The following is a 13,846-nucleotide window of genomic DNA, read 5'->3' as shown; positions in this document are numbered from 1 at the left end:
CTACCCTTTAGTACTCCAGCCAGACAAATTTGCATATGCTGGAAAGTCACTAATAGTCCACATTACTGCTGCATACAACTGGAAAAAATCTTTTCTTAAGGCATCAAATGTTACGGTGCCAACTTCCCAAAGCTCCTTCAACTCTTCTATTAAAAGTTGCAAGTACACATCCAGGTTGTTTGTAGGAGAACTTGGGCCAGGAATAAGCAATGAAAGGATGAAAGAAGGTTGCTTCATGCATGACCATGGAGGCAAATTGTAAGTGATCAATATGACTGGCCAAGTGTTATGAGTAACACTCATAGTCTTGAATGGATTAAAACCATCACAAGCCAACCCTAAGCGAACATTGTGAGGATCTGAGGAAAAATCAGGATATTGAGAGTTAAAATCCTTCCAAGCTTTAAAGTCTGTAGGATGCCTTAATAGTCCATCCTTGGTGCAGCCCTCTTCATGCCATCTCATGTCTGAAGCTGTCTTTGAAGACATAAGCAATCTTTGTAGCCTTGGTTTCAAAGGAAACCAATGCAAGATCTTTGCACCTATCCTCTTTTTCTTTTGATTAGAAGATTGTGGGTCATCTTCTACATGATATGGAGTTGTTTTCCACCTTGACATGACACATTCAGAACAAACTTCTTCATTTTCTTTGTCATTCCAAAACAACATACAACCTTTAGGGCAAGCATGGATCTTTTCAAAGTGTAGACCTAGACCTGAAATGAACTTTTTTGTCTCATAGTAAGAGTGTGTTAATGTGTTTCCCTCTGGAAATGCATCTTTCAACAACTCTAGCAACATGGAGAATGACTTATTACTCCACCCATGAAGGCACTTTATGTGATAGAGATGTACAATGAAAGAGAGCTTTGTGTAGATCTTGCAATTTGGGTACAACTTCTTTTCGGCATCTTTGGTAAAATCATTAAACTTTTGTGTGTCACTCCCTTCATTGGGTTCTTGAACATGATGTTCTCCATGCTGTGACAAGTCCTCTTCACCTAAATTCATATCATGATCCCCCTCTGTTGTAAACATGGGAAAAACATCATGTAATAAACCATGCATATCATGCTGAAACCGCTCTTCTTGCTCACAGGTTCCATTAGTAGATGGAGATGCATCAAAGGACTCCCCATGCATAACCCAATGATCATACCCTCTGAGGAAGCCATCACATATTAAGTGATCAAAAACATCCCCTCTTGAAAGCAAGCATGTGTTAACACATTTCACACAAGGACCTAAGATTCTCCCATCTTTAGATGACCTCTCAAATGCAAAATCTAAAAAACTTGTGACTCCTCTTATGTATTCTTCACTCCATCTTGATGAGTGACATATCCAACATTTATCCATTTGATAACAGTGAACTGAAACAATAATATGGAAGGAACACAAGTTTTAAGCATTAACTAACACCTTCTAAACCAAAATATAGAAATTATATGAAGGATAGAAGGAAAAAAAAAGAAAGCAAAAATTGGGTGTTCATTGGCCCCTCTTGGCCCATTTTCAGAATGGCCTATTTTGGCCCATTGGCTTAAGAAGCTATCCCGTTGTTGCATTTCCAATTGACCCACTGAGGTCTATTCTTGGCCTATTTTGGCCCATCTTTGATTTGGCTCATATTAGCCTATTGATAGCCTTTGTAACCAACCAATAAAGACTCTCTCTCTCTCTCTCTCTCACACACACACACACAAAGCAATTGAACCATTAAGATCATTTCATCACTTGTAGTTTTGTCAAGTTGCAGTTTTGTCAAATACATGAAGATTTATTATCCCCATGTGTTTAAAGGGGTGTGTTAGGGAATAAAATAAAGTTATTAAGATAGAGTTGAGGCTTAATGATAAGGTTGAGATAGATGGAATTTGAATTGAATTAGGATAGAGTTTTATTTTTACAAGAGTCTCTTACCCTTCTCTATTTAAGTTTGTAATCTTGTTATCAATAGTAATGCAATCTTTTCAATTTCTCTCATATTTTAGATTAGGAAAAGCTAATCTTCTCTTTCACCCTAAAAAAAATTATTTTATCCACTAAAAGACAAAAAAATAAGTTATTCAGCTCAACAATAGATGTTATCTAAGGGTCAAACATTAGGCTCCTTAATGGTTGAATGAAGTTAGATAGAGCACTATTTCATTGATTGAAATTTTTGTTATTAGTTATTATAATAATTAAAAAGATAAAATCATTCATCTTTCAGTTCAACAACTTCAATTGTTATTTAATTACTGCAATTCGAATTTGACTCGAATCTCACATGACTTCGTGGATAAAATCCATTTGCATCCCTGATATTTTGAGAATCAGAGATGACCACACCAAAATATATAGATTTTTGTATGTGATTTTGAATCCAACATTTTCTTTATTCAGTTTTGGAGACAACTCATTCAATTTAATTCATCGAAGTTGTAGGCTAGCTCAGTTTTGATTTGGACATTAACTGGTTTTAGAAGAGAGAATTGGGATTGATGAAGGGATTTTTTGGGCCAAATCCACCCTCATCAGGGATCAAATCCTGTTGTCACCAGAGTTAATGGTTACAAGGATGAGCAGCTCCATTTGAGCTGGATTTCTGCAATCAAAATATATACACACAATGTATCCATCTATACATCAGTAATATCTCTTGCACATATATGTGTGTGCTTTTAGCCTCGTTAGCTTTTCGGTAAGTAACTTACCTGAGTAAATACAATTACTTGGATATGTTTTTCCTATGAAACACTTACCCAGGTAAGTGAATTTACCCGTGTTCTTTTATTTCTCAGGTAAATAAGGTAATGACCATTTTAGTCACAAAAATGCATTATTAAAAGGGGCACTTTTGTCCCATTCAAATGTTAGCAACTTTCCTCCTAGGTGGGAAAATTATTTACTCACTTAGGAGATGGTATCACTTACCTAGGTAATACCCATGAATACAAACTTTCCCAAGTCCCTACATTAATCTGAAAAATGAACATGGAATTCTTGGCAATGGGAACTAAAATCCTATTGACCAACTTCCCCCCTCTCAAAATCCAAAAAAAGAGTGCCCCCTTAGTGTGTTAACTTGCACAAATGGTATCCATCTTCACATCGGGAATATCTTCCTAACATGTATGTTCAATTCATGGGGAGACATTCCTAGTGTGTAATTGATTTTCGTGCTTTTAGAGAGTTTGCAAAGTTTGTGCTTGTAGGAGATCCCATTGTCCCCCCATCGTGCAAGCTCAGGAACAAATAGGAAAAGAAAATCAATTCAACATGTTAAAACTAGGGAAAGAATTAATTACTATAGCCACAAGTTTTTTAGGCATGTATGACAATAAAAGAGTTTCGATCTACTTCACCTTTTGTTCTCGCATTTCCATTTTGTGGTTGAGCAAAGCTGGAGTCGGATTTGGAGTGGTCTTTCAATTAATTACTAAGCCCATAAGTGTTAGCCTTCTGATAAAATGTCTTGAAGTGGTCTTTCAATTCAACCACTTCTTTATCTAAAAACTTTTCCATCACCTCAAATGTTGTAGGCCCCTTTAAACCCTTTATTGCATTGGCTATTTCATCTATCATAACTTGATAGTATGGGTAAGTTGTTATATTTGCAGGAATGTGATTGTACAATAAAAACTTTGCAATTCCTCTTTTCATATTATGTCCAAAGCCTTTCTCATGACACTCCCTAAGTTTTTTTTTTTTTTTTTTTTTTTTGTGAAGCATCATTGTCTCTGTACAAATATTTATCCATCTCTTCAATATTAAGAGTGTCCCTACTTGATAAAAATTTTTTAAAGGAATTTAGTTTTGAGAATGCTCCTTTCATACTTGGTGTAAGAAATAATTTGTTTTTACTCTTTAATAAAGATGCTTGTGATGAGCCACTACCACCTTGATACTCTAAATCTGCAAATATAGATGTACTTTTCTGAAATCATTGTACTTGCTCTTCCCAGTATGTAGCTCGTGATGCATGTCTTCCCATATTATATCTTCTTTGTTCTATATCATCATCATCTATGTTACAATATTGAGGCATTGATTCTATGTCCTCCTCCCATTCATCATCATCATCATCATCATCCCTGGGCCCTAATGTTCTTCTAATCATTTTTTATCTTTTCATGTTGGTTTCTAAGCATCTTTTGTTCTTTGAGATGCTTTTACATTGCCCTAGAAATTTCTAGTGGGCATTTAGGGCAGTCAACAACATTGGAACATCCTCTTGCTAAGTGCTATTTCAGGTGGGTCACACCACCACCTTTCATAATTTGCCCACAATACTTGCATTTTGTATGGAACCGGTTCCCATTAATTTTGGTGCCATATTTCCAACCAATATCTTATTCTTCAATGTGTCACAATCTCACAAATTTCCAGTGTTACACTATCATAAAGCATATGCACAAAAATTAATTAGAATTTAGAAATTTAACGTTAGAACCTATAAGTAACAATTAATCATAAATCTAACAAGTAATTAAATAAATTATATAATTTAAAAAATAACACATTAATTACCCAAATAACCAAATATCCATCATATATACTTATTTAATCACAAATTTAAAATCATATAATATAAGAGAATATTCACAAATTTATAAATAATTATCCATAATTATGTTCACATTCAAGTTATAGATTATCATGTGAAATATAGAAATGCCTTTTATTTTTTATTTTTTAACATATTTAAATATTGCTCAAACTAAAAATTCTTTTTAATTTTTTTAAACACTTTTCCAAGTCTTATCCAATCAAATTAAATAATTAACAATTAATGAATCAAATAATTATGTAAGTTTTGTAATTATTTAATCAAACATTTTCTTTATTTTTAAATATATATTTATTTTTCCAAATAATTATTTTGCCTGTTTTATTCTAAAATTAAACAAATAGTTTTTTGAATGGCTTCAAGGACATCTATTATTTTTATTCTAAAATTAATAATTATTTTCTATGTTTCATTCTAAAATATAAATAATTATATATTTTTATTCAAATAATTATTTTGGATGTTTTATTCTAAAAGTTAAATTAAAATTAAGAAAAGTAAATATGTAACAGAAAAATTGAATGGATTTATGGACATAAAGGATCAAGTAATTATTTTGCATGTTTCATTCTAATTTTCTAAAAACTTAATAATTGCTTATTTTTATTCAAATAATTATTTTTCTTGTTTTATTCTAAACATTAAATTAAAACTAGGAAAAGCAAATATGCAACAAAAAAATTGAATGGATTTATGGACATAAAAGATCAAGCAATTATTTTGCATGTTTCATTCTAATTTTCTAAAACTGAATAATTATTTATTTTTATTCAAATAATTATTTTTCTTATTTTGTTCTAAAAATTAAATTAAAATTAAGAAAAGTAAATGTGTAACAGAAAAGTTGAATGGATTTATGGACATAAAAGATAAATATTTATTTTTCATGTTTCATTCTAATTTTCTAAAAACTGAACAATCATTTATTTTTATTCAAATAATTAATTTTCTTGTTTTATTCTAAAAATAAATTAAAATTAAGAAAAGTAAATATGTAACAGAAAAATTGAATGGATATATGGACATAAAAGATCAAGTAATTATTTTGCATGTTTCATTCTAATTTTATAAAAACTGAATAATCATTTATTTTTATTAAAATAATTATTTTGCTTATTTTATTCTAAAAATAAATTAAAATTAAGAAAAGTAAATATGTAACAGAAAAATTGAATGGATTTATTGAATATGGACATAGTAGATCATCTATATATTTACTGTAAATAGTTATTATTAGAATTTAGATCATAGCAAAAAATTAGAGAATATATTTATAATCTAAAAATAAAAATTAAAAAGACAAATTAAAATTTTCACATGATATTTGAATATATTGGTGTATGGAATTATGGACCATGTTAGATCTGCCTTAGCTCTACAACATACTCAACCTATAGAGTTAGATCACATAAAATTAAAGAAATTATATATATATATATATATATATATTCTAAAAACTAAAAAATAAAAAAAATCAATTATTTAGAAAAAAATTCAATTGATCCATGGACATAGTAGGTCATCCATAGATCTACAACATAATCAATTTTTAGAGGTAGATCACAGGAAAAACCTAAAAATTTCATTTCTTTTCAGTTTTTTTACTATTTTTGAATTTCTACAAATATTCACAAAGATCTACATATAGAAACTAAATAAGTGGGATTTTTTGCTCAAGAATAGCAGATCGATATACATAAAGATGCTTTTAAGCATCCAAACTAAAAGGGAAACCCAAAAACATTGCCTGAAAATGTAAAAAATCTTAAAAAATGTACCTATTTTTGCTCCTTTTTTCACAACCTTGAAAAACTTGTTCAATCTTTCAATTTTGTAAGTGTTTTGATGGATTTTTTCTAGATTTGAGTTTCTAGGAATGTAAAGAAAGTTTCCGGAGGGTTTGGGAAGAAAGAAGACTTTTGAAATGGGTTTAGAAGCCCTTTTTCGAAGGCTATTTTATTTGTATTTCCGCAATAGTGAACTCATCGCATATCGACCGATACGCTACCGATACACGGGCAAAACATAACAAAATTGACCGATACCAGTCCAATACGAACTTGATATGATTTCGATATGGTGAAAGAGATGGTACCTTCGTTTTAGGACCGTCTCTCGTGCCTGAAAGCTAAAAAACTGATACGGATCGATCGATGCGTAACGAAATTTTGAACCTTGATGTTTGATCTTGGGAAAGAATTAATTACAATAGATACAAGTTTTTCTGTATGACAATAAAAGAGTTCCGATCTACTTCACCTTTTGTTCTTGCATTTCCACTTTGTAGTTGAGTGAAACTAGAGTCGAATTTGGATCACCTGTACTTTTGTTTCTACAATTTCTCATGCACTTTCGTTCAATCAATGAGAGGTGTGCCATTATTTATGTGTAAATATTCATATATGTACAAGAATACCAATGTTGCTAGCGAGGACCCATGCGGTGCACGTAATTTGTTAAGTTAAAGATAAACAATAGAAACATATATGTCAACTGGTTGTGTTCGAGATGAGTTTGTCTCAATCCTAACCCTACCTTTCATCACTCCAATCCAAATCCGATCCGACCCAGCTTTAAAAGTACACGATTCTCGAACCCGACCCGACCCTATAGGGTTTAATCCAGTTCCAGCCCAACTTGACCTGTATAGTTTTAAATGTATTTTTTAACACATTTTGAAGACCTAAAATACATTAATTTAAATAAGGAAATTGTTTTAACACATTTCCATTTAAAAAAAAGAAGAAAATCAAAATCAATATATAAATAATTATAAACTTTAAGCAAATAAATTTAGAACTCAAAAAATTGCAAGAATACTTGGAATATATGCAAGGTATCATGACCCAGTGTGGCGGGTCAGCCAAAACATAAACCTGACTCAGGTCAAAGAATCAAAACCCTAACCCAACCCTAAGCCAAATATACTTGATCCAAACCCGACCATATAAGGTCGGGTCAAGTCAGGTTTACCATTTAACTTGACCCATTGACATTCCTGTATGCAATTGTTTAATATAATAATTTATAATCATCTATATTTTATATACGACTTTTAATAATTATTTTATAAAACAAAAATTACAATAATTAATTTTAGATAGAGTTGTTTATCAAACTTAGGGATGACAAATTTTCCCATTTCTTTGATCCTTGTGGGGATCTGCCCCAAATGGGGCGGGATGGGGATGATTTTCCCCCTGTGAGACAAAGATGGGGAAACTTTCACTCCCGTTGGCAAGGACGATAAGGGAACATGAAGAGCACTCCCTGCCCCGTGGGATCCTCGTTAATGTATATGTATATGTACATTTATATATGTATATATGTACACATACGCCTATATGTTAATATTTTTTAAAAATATGGTTGAATATTTTCTAATAGGATTGTAAATTTTTTTATTTTATTTTTAAATAAAATAAAAAACAAAAACATAATGGTTGACATTATAAAGAATCATGTGGAATGGGGGTCCTCGTGGAGATAAGGATGGGGATAACTTTGTCCACATTAGCGGGGATGGGGACGAGGACGTGGATGGGGATTTTTGCGGGGATGGGGATGGGGAAAGGCTCCTCATCCCCATCTTAACCCGTTGCCATTCTGATTTCTACTATTTCTATTCGGCTTTGGTTCAACAATTTCCCAACCCGGAAGGGTTGGATCTGTTTTGCTTTGGCCATTTGTAAATTGATTAAATTGAACAACCCAACCATAGATAATAATTAATATTGAAAATTTATAGCGAAAATACACAATTATTAAAAATATATTGATAATAAAAAATACAATAATTACGAAACTACAATAAGTACTAAAAATATATTAACTTAGTCAATAAATAGTATAATCTCAAATAATAGTTTAATCTCTAATAAATATTAATTAATAAGTTATAAAAAAAATACAATAAATACAATAAGTATAATAAACTAAATTTAAAATTTTCAATAATAGTAGTTTAATCTCCAATAATTATTGAAAGTTTTCTTTTAAATAACAAAACAAAATAAATTTATACATAATCATTGAAAATGCATTTATCATAGAAAACAATAAATAATTACTGAAATACAATAAATATTAATTTTAGTATATATAATTATATAATAAATACAGATTTAGAGTTTAAAATTATTATTAATAAATATTAATTTTTTCAAAAGTTATTTTCTCGAATTATTAGTTGATATAGGTGAAATTAGTTATTTACAATATTATGTAAAAATATTAAATTATTATTAATTTCAATATTATGTTATAATTACTTTTCTACGTTTCAGAATTTTTAAATTTATTACCTAATTTATTTATTTTATTTAAAATCTAGTTATGTTAAATATTTTGTTATTGAAAAATTTTATTTATTTAAATACTGAAATAATATGTAAAATATTAATTATTTATTGAATTTAATTCTCCATAAAATCATAATTTATACTAGTATTACATAATTTCATTATTAATTTTATAGTATATTATTATTATTAATTTCAATATTATGTTATATTTATTTTTCTACTTTGAGGAATTTTTTAAATTTTTTACATAACTTTTTTATTTTAACTCTTTGAAATCTAGTTATGATAAATATTTAGTTGTTTATGTATTTAAATAATCTATAAAAAATTTAATTTTTTTTGTTATTTGAATTTTATTTATTTCAAGCTATTACGTATTATTAAATATTTGAAAAAATTTAAATTGATAATCAAGAAAAACGTAATTTAAATTGTTAGTACATAATTTGTGATATATTTTGTAAAAATATAAAATTATTTTTTTTGTTTACAATCAATATTTTAAAGTTATTATATAATTCTGTTAGAATATTTAAATAATTCTTAAATGTTTTAATCCAAAATTTCTTTAGATAGATATAGATAAAAAAGTATGGGAGAGGATAAATAGGAAATAGAGATAATTTATGAGAAAATTTCTCTATTAAATTAGAGATAATTTTGAAGATAAATAAAAAAATTTTTGACCTCTTTGTTTTAATATATATATATATATATATATATATATAGATAGATAGATAGACACATAGGTAGATATATAGATGTGGTAGACTTAACCACCGACTGAATGAATGAAAGTATGGGAGAAAAGTGGAGGAGATCGGGGACATGTGCAATTAAAAGTCAAGTTGCACCAAATTGCATGTACTAAAACACTAGTTTTTATCCATCACTCTGGATTGTCACATGGTGCAACGCATGGGATTCCTTTTGCTTTAGAATAAAATGAAAAAAAAAAAAAAAAGATTTCAAGGCCGAGATAGATCAATTAGTGAAACCAAAGAGAAAGTGAAAAACAAAAGCCAGTCGGTGATTTCGGTGATTTTCGGATTTAGATTGTATTTGAAAATCATTAAGCCAGTGGAATCGTCACATGGAGCTATTGCTGTTATTGAGTCGAATAATATAAGATTCGGTAATTGTACCTGTACCCATTATGCAAATTTACCAATCAAATAGACTTGGTTTTATCATCTTTACCATTTAATTAATGCCAATACTAATTTACTATTAATTCTCAGCTACCTGAGACGGGTCTGGATGTAGTAGGCACTTTAGGTAAGCAAAAAGCAATGAGTATCTAATAGATATAGCTGTGTTACACCTGTTTCAGTTAATACGTCTTTTATTCAAATGTTTTTGTTCGTTGGACAGAATTAGACATGTTAGATAAGCATAATGAGTGAGCACCCAATAGCTTTGTAACACCTGTTCCAGTTAATGTGCCTTAACATCTGCCTGGGACTGGGTCCGTCCACTGGTAATGGAACGAGTTCGGATCTACTCCTAACAATCCTCCCAAGTACTTTTCGTCGACTCTTTATCTGCATTTGCCATTTTTTTCTTTTTTGCAGTGTCATATATTAACCCCAATGGTTGCGAGACCCTCACTTACAACTCTTGCAACCTCTCAACACACCAGTGCTGTACCTAGTTTGTTTTCTCTTTCGGCAAAACATGGCAGAATGTGTGCTTTTCGGCATTGCTCAAAATATATTGGGGAGCTTGGTCTCCGAAGCAATTCGGGTGGCAATTCAAGAGATTAGACTGGCCAAGAATGTCCAAAATGATATTGGAAAGCTCCAAGACAAGGTCACAGCAATCAAAATTGTGCTTCTGGATGCAGAGGAGAAGCAAGCCAAGAACAAGGTTGTGAAACAATGGGTGACAAGGCTCAAGGATGCTGTTTATGATGCAGATGACGTGGTGCACGAGTTTGCAACCCGACTTTTGCTACGGCAGGTGGAAATCCATGCTGGTCGTAGCAGAAGCTTTATATCTATGGGGAAGAAGGTATGTTCAAGCTGCTGTTTTTCTGTTCCAGTCTAGACCTCTAAGATGGCCCATAGGATACAAAATATCACAGAGAGGCTTAATAGGTTTGAGCGCCAAATAGCCCAAAGGATACAAAATTCAAACTGGCAGAAAGGCAAGCTCTCCAAGTGAATGCTAATGGGCCCATATATAGCAGATTTGGACTTGCTTTAATTTCATTCATCATTCTCTTTTTCAGAGAATGACTGTTCAGCCCAGGGTCAGAATTTTTAAATCCAAAATACAGTTTGGGTAGGTGTCAGCTCGGAATTAATGCCAATTCACATGCGTGCACTGGTGTATAAGGTGGGGGATTTTGACATTTTGAATGTTTATAGGTCTGTAGTGAAAATCAGAAATCTACATTAATCCTGTCTGACTTCTCCATTTCTTTTGTTTTTGTAGAAATCTATTATGACCACAGTTAAAAGGCCTTTTACTTATGACTAATAGTCGTAACCCAACTGGGGGTACATGACAAGCCATCTTTTGGATATCTAAGGATAAAAAATATTGGCCCCCCTTATTTGGGCCACAACTATAATATGTCCTTATAACCCTATCCTTGAAATATATTATATATAACAAGACGGAAAGGCCCGAACCCATTCCTGGGCCTCAACTTAGGAATTTATTTGGGTTTAAAAGGCTTGACCTCACTAGTGTTATAGTGGCCCTTTTCTTTATAACTTAGTCTGGCCTGCATTAATGGGTTCCATTACGTGTATTTTTGCATGAATCCATTTTTGATATAAGTGTGGTAAAATCGTTGCCTATGCACTATATAATTGTTTTGAGTCTAGTAAACCAAAACCCTATTTGGATGGGCTGATTTAAGTATAATTGTTTAAATTGATTTTAACCTTACAAAATAAGTTTTGAAAATTTGGACATTTGCTATGTAGTGTCTAATGGCACTAATGACACTAGTTTACGTATATTAAACAATAATAAACAATCATAACATTATAATATTTGCCTTAGACTTTGTTTTTCCTAATTTTTAATGTTTACATCAAGTACACTTCAACCAGAAGACATTTTCATCAAAGCTCTTGGAAAAGATCAATTTACTGCATTGATATCTAAGTTGAGCATCGTCAAACTCCTTTCTAGCTCCAACTTGAGGGGGCACATTACAATATGGAATTATCGTCTTCTGTTAGCTGGTTACCAAGAATCGTGGGTTGTTTTTACTTTTAACCATGTGATTCATTTCAATTTTCTTGATACTTCTTTCCAGAAACTTCCTATTGTATCTATTGAAACCACGAGATCAATTAGTTAGTTATCAAGAATCGTGGGTTGTTTTAACCATGTGATTTATTTCAATTTTCTTGATTCTTGATTCCAGAAACTTCCTTTGTATCTATTGAAACCACAAGATGAATGAACTTCTTATGCTCTAATCTCATTTTAGACCAATTATACAGGAAATACTATTTTCAGAGGTTTCTATGTTTTCTCCAAGAAGAGACCTCATGAATAAGACCACTGAAGCCTTTGCTGTCTTTGGATCAATTACACCCAACTTCTAGGATAAAAAACCCCCTTTCTATCAATATTACCTCATACCTACCAAAACGATTATCTTGCATCAAAGAATGGCCCATTTCAGATTTATTAGGAGTGTAACCTAACCACGACCAAGAAACAAAGTCTTCTGTCAAACTCAGAGTCCAATCTAACAGTTGATGTGCATTCTAACCTTGATGAGAAGGACTGATTTCTGGTTCATCAATTGGTTGCCTAATTAGTCTGATTTGAACCACCATTTAATGTGGGATCATCTTGTTTGAATTATGAACATTAAAAATAAGAATTGTGAAATGTGAAAATAAATTTACTTTGTAGAAGGTCAAATAAATAAGATTTTTTTTTCTTTCTAATTTGTTTCTATAACAAATGGGAACAAGGTAAAATTCTACAACAGAAAATGTTTGTAAACATTGAATGCTATCTTGCTTCTAGAAAAACAAGATAGCATTATAAGTTAGCTAATAATATTTTAAATACAAGTTATGTTTTTTAAGGGTAAATTACAAAAACCCCCTTGTACTATGGGGATAGTGATAAATAGCCCCCTGAAATTTCATTTGTGACAAATATTCCTTGACTGTTTAGTCAAATGATAGAATGCATTAAATTATCAAAATTGCCACCTAAACTTTACTTATTTTCTTTTTCTTTCCCTTTTCTCTTAAACCCTATTTAACCAAAAGTAACCTCCATTTTCTTCAAAGAAAACCAGCTAAAATAACAAGAATAATTTCATTGGCACAGAAAAACGTTTTTTTTTTTAATCTTGATTCATTTCACTCACACAAATGCCTCTCTTCACCTTAAGATATAAAAATCATCTATTCCTTTCTCCAATACATCAAGAAAAACCAAACAAAGCCATAAGTTTTTTCCTATCAAAAGGAAACCTCTACTATTTCATGTGATTATTGAATCCAGCTAGAAATCTATAACGATCTATTGGAGCAACCAAGAGGGCTTCAATGTTATATTTAGAAACCTAATTGAATCATAAATCATTCAAATAAATAAGAAAAGGGTAGCTTGGGACTTTAAAATTTTAAACAGCTGAATGGAAATCTTTTTCAAAATCAACAGAACTCTAATGAAGGGGGCATTTGTTGCAAAGTGAAAATTCAGGGTGGTATTTGTCACAAATGAAAGTTAAAAGGGTCTTTGTCATTGACCCCATAGTACAGGGGGTCATTGTAATTTACCCTTTAATTGTAAAATATTAAAAGATGCTGAGCATGAGTCATTAGCTAGAAGATGCATGAAGAAGAAATTAAATTGCAGAGGGCAGCTTTCTTCACATCCATGACTGATGAGTATTTGATGAGGCAACTTGAAAGAGAGAGGATCCAATTTACACTGGAAGACAAGTTAGCTTATTCAAACTCTGTTTCATACAAGTTAAGTGGACATCACTGGA

At 31.0% G+C, this 13,846-nt stretch overlaps 2 protein-coding genes across 2 annotated transcripts; one reads left to right on the top strand and one right to left on the bottom strand.

Moving 5' to 3' along the window:
• LOC148802753 (uncharacterized) lies at positions 1 to 1,359 on the bottom strand. The gene has a single exon (XM_088897977.1). The coding sequence runs from the start codon at positions 1,357 to 1,359 to the stop codon at positions 1 to 3; it is 1,359 nt and encodes a 452-aa protein (XP_088754103.1).
• Positions 1,360 to 10,463: 9,104 nt separating this feature from the next.
• LOC148802752 (putative disease resistance RPP13-like protein 1) lies at positions 10,464 to 12,277 on the top strand. Its single transcript, XM_088897233.1, has 2 exons — positions 10,464 to 10,872; positions 11,928 to 12,277. The coding sequence occupies exons 1-2, from the start codon at positions 10,537 to 10,539 to the stop codon at positions 11,973 to 11,975; spliced, it is 384 nt and encodes a 127-aa protein (XP_088753359.1). The 5' UTR covers positions 10,464 to 10,536; the 3' UTR covers positions 11,976 to 12,277.
• Positions 12,278 to 13,846: the final 1,569 nt, after the last annotated feature.

This window comes from Nelumbo nucifera, chromosome 2 (genome assembly GCF_055504915.1).
Source record: "Nelumbo nucifera cultivar China Antique chromosome 2, China Antique-T2T, whole genome shotgun sequence".
Taxonomy (NCBI): domain Eukaryota; kingdom Viridiplantae; phylum Streptophyta; class Magnoliopsida; order Proteales; family Nelumbonaceae; genus Nelumbo; species Nelumbo nucifera.
This window is presented reverse-complemented; position numbering and strand designations above follow the sequence as displayed.